Below are 3,010 nucleotides of genomic sequence, written 5' to 3'. Positions count from 1 at the left end.
CGCGTGGTATCATTGGGTAATTGCTGAATAATATGTAGACCAAGTATACATGGTTAGATCATATATATTCTGAATAAGGGAAAGCAGAGTATGTGATTAGCAGCGTCATTTACACTCGCCTTCACCTTAGCAGCAATTACTTAGGGAAATGTATGCTAGTATTCTACGTAATTCTTTTAATGTGTATGTAACATTGTGCGCCTTGTTTCCCAATAGAATCCGCGCTGAACACGAAGAGACCATCTATTTCCTTTGCGGAAAGCTTTGCCGATTTGGTATCTTTCCCGCCACGCAAAGAGCCATCTTGTTGGAGGAAATTTTATCCGTAGGAGAGTTCACCTGAGGATAAAAAAGGTGCGGTAGAAACACTTAAGTGGAGATTCAGATCTGCGAGAGGATTTGAGTCTTGAGTGGCGAGGTGAGCCTATGGCGGCGAGGACTTGACTCCGATAATCTTGAGTGTCGGCGTAACCCAGTTTTTGAAGGAGTGTCGGCATTGGTCAGGAGTGTGTTGCGGGGACGGCCGCGCTGGCCAGGCATGCGCAGAGAGGCCCGCATACCTGAGCGAGGTGTGTGCGCCCCCACTCACCTGTGCAGTGTTCGCGACGCACCCCGAGCGAACCGGAGGTGGGGAGCGTCCTCTCCCAGTGCGAGTGACAAACCATCATGCGCAAGTGTACCCTCATAAGGCTGTAGTTTAGAAAACGTGCTAATTTATTTTCTGGATATCGGTGCCCTCTTCAGTGGTGAGGATTTTTGAAAGATTATCAGTGACTGTTTGAGTGCGTTCACACCATGAAGATGGCCAGGCGAGGAGGCGCGGACCCAACACCCATATGCCGTTGCCGAGTGTTGTACCTGGGGTCCTCGGTGCCCCAGGTCACGAAGGATGGCCTGCAGGGCATCCAGGAACCCCTGAGAGAGCTGTATCCTGCTGAAGGGGCGGTCAGTGCCCGAGGGATCGACTCGTGGCTTTCTGTGTGGTCGAACGGACTTCTGTTGGAGAATGTCGACGAGAACCAGAAAAAGGTCACTCGGTTCTTCCCCATCGACTCTCTCCATTACTGCGCCGCCGTCAGGTACGTGGTCGTGTCGGGCGGCGGGGATGCGACCGTCCCGAGGTTCCTGCCGCTGGACTCGCCCTTCGCCCGGAACCCCAACATCAACCACCCGCCGCTCTTCGCCTGCATCATGCGCAGGACCACAGGCATCAAGGTGCTGGAATGCCACGCTTTCATCTGTAAGCGTGAGACGCCTGCCAATGCGCTCGTGCGCTGCTGCTTCCACGCCTATGCAGACTCCATGTACGCCCGCACCCTGGAGGGCGGAAACAGCCAGTACGGCTCCGTGTACGGCGGCCGCGCCACGGAGGAACGGGCCATTGAAATCGAGGACTTCAGCAGTGCCGCTTCTGAAATCATTCCTGCGTCGGTGAACTCGTCCCCGACCCAGGAAGCGCCGGCCTCCCCGACCTCGCAGGGCTCGCCCGGCGACGAAATATCCATATACAACGGCGACGAGAATCACAAGGTGTGGGCGGGGCCGCCGAAGACGGAGACGGACCTCATCTACACGGAATACAATTCGGGCACGATGCGATCGGCGAGGTCCACGTCGTCGCTCTACGGCACGGCCGGCGGCACGAGACCTGCGCGGCCGCGGCAGATGATCATGCCCTCCGTGGCCCCGCCGCCGCCCCCGGAGATGGACAAGGACAAGAAGTCAAAGAAAGACTCGAAAAATAAGTCTCGGCGCGACGACGACGAGATGAGTCGCCTGACCAACGGCGTCCCGACGCGCCCCGCCAGCGTCGTCAACGGCGGCCCGCGGCACCACAACGGCAGCCTCCCCAGGCACATGAACGGCCACTCTTCGCCGCCCAAGGGCAAGGGCAAGTTCCCCCGCCTCCTGCACGGGAGCAGCAGCCTCTCCGACAGGAGGAGCAAGGGCATGAGGGGCCCCCCACCCTTCATCATGGTCCAGGGGCCACCCGGGCCTCCTGGACCCCACGGGCCGCCCATGCCTCATGGCCCGCCGGGGCCACATGGGCCGCCAGGACTTCATGGGCCTCCTGGTCCCCACGGGCCACCAGGGCCACACGGACCCCCGGGGCCTCCCCACATGGTGCCCCCCATGGGTCCCCCGATGGGTCCCATGCCGCCTCCTCCTCCTCACATGATGCCCCTCCAGGGCCCTCCGCCTCCTCATATGCTGCCCCCGCCGGGCCCTCATCACGCCATGCTGCCTCCGCCCGGGCCTATGGCAGCCTATGGGCCCCCTGGACCCCACGGGCCTCCGGGCAGACGACCGCCATCCCGCGTCCTCGAGGAACCTATTTACATGCCCTCCACGCGGCCTCTGAGCCCCACGGCCTCCTACCAGCCCGGCCACTTCCCCCACGAGCAGTACCTCCTGCAGCAGTACGCCACCACCGGCCGCCCCAAGCACAAGAAGAAGAAAAAGAGCAAAAAGGAATCCGACGAGGACATCTACGGCAGGAAGGGGCACCTGAACGAGCGAGCTTTCTCCTACAGCATCCGGGAGGAGCACAGGTCTCGCTCGTACGGCTCCTTGGCGGGTCTCGGCGAGGACTCCATGAGTAAGAAGGATCGCGAGATCCTCCAGATGGTCGCGGACCTCGATCTGAGCGGCGATGAGCTGGAGCGCGTGGAGCCTCGGCCCGGAGTGTACCGCCCCCCGCACTCCGACCGATTATCCGCCGCGGGTACCATCACCTCCAGGATCTCCAGAGCTTCCCGACGGTGAACTTCCAGGTAAGACGTTGCGGCCGAGCGTCGACGTGATGCGGGCGGGGGGCGGGGGAGTCTCCTCCCCTCTCGGCCCGGGATCACGTCAGGCGCAGACGCCCTCGGACTGTTTTCCTTTTTCGCTTTTAATGACACGGTGACACACAGGAATGTGAATGGCTTTGGTCAGTTTACCAGTGCTGGATGACCACAAAAAGTCGATATTCTTCCTTGGGGAAAGAAAGGGGCGTGAATAGTGAATG

The 3,010-nt window shown here is 60.4% G+C and overlaps 1 protein-coding gene across 1 annotated transcript in view; it reads left to right on the top strand.

Annotated features, from left to right (window-relative positions):
• The first annotated feature begins 575 nt into the window (after window positions 1–575).
• The window catches only part of LOC119581912 (collagen alpha-1(III) chain-like), a 30,845-nt gene continuing 28,410 nt past the window's right edge, over window positions 576–3,010 (top strand). The window contains exon 1 of the mRNA XM_037930076.1: window positions 576–2,774. Coding sequence (XP_037786004.1) covers window positions 796–2,766 — 1,971 coding nt within the window. The 5' untranslated portion in view covers window positions 576–795 and the 3' untranslated portion in view covers window positions 2,767–2,774. The remainder of the gene's footprint in view (window positions 2,775–3,010) is intronic.

Source organism: Penaeus monodon, chromosome 15, assembly GCF_015228065.2.
Source record: "Penaeus monodon isolate SGIC_2016 chromosome 15, NSTDA_Pmon_1, whole genome shotgun sequence".
Taxonomy (NCBI): domain Eukaryota; kingdom Metazoa; phylum Arthropoda; class Malacostraca; order Decapoda; family Penaeidae; genus Penaeus; species Penaeus monodon.
Note: the sequence above shows the minus strand (reverse complement) of the source record. Positions and strands in the feature narration are given on the sequence as shown.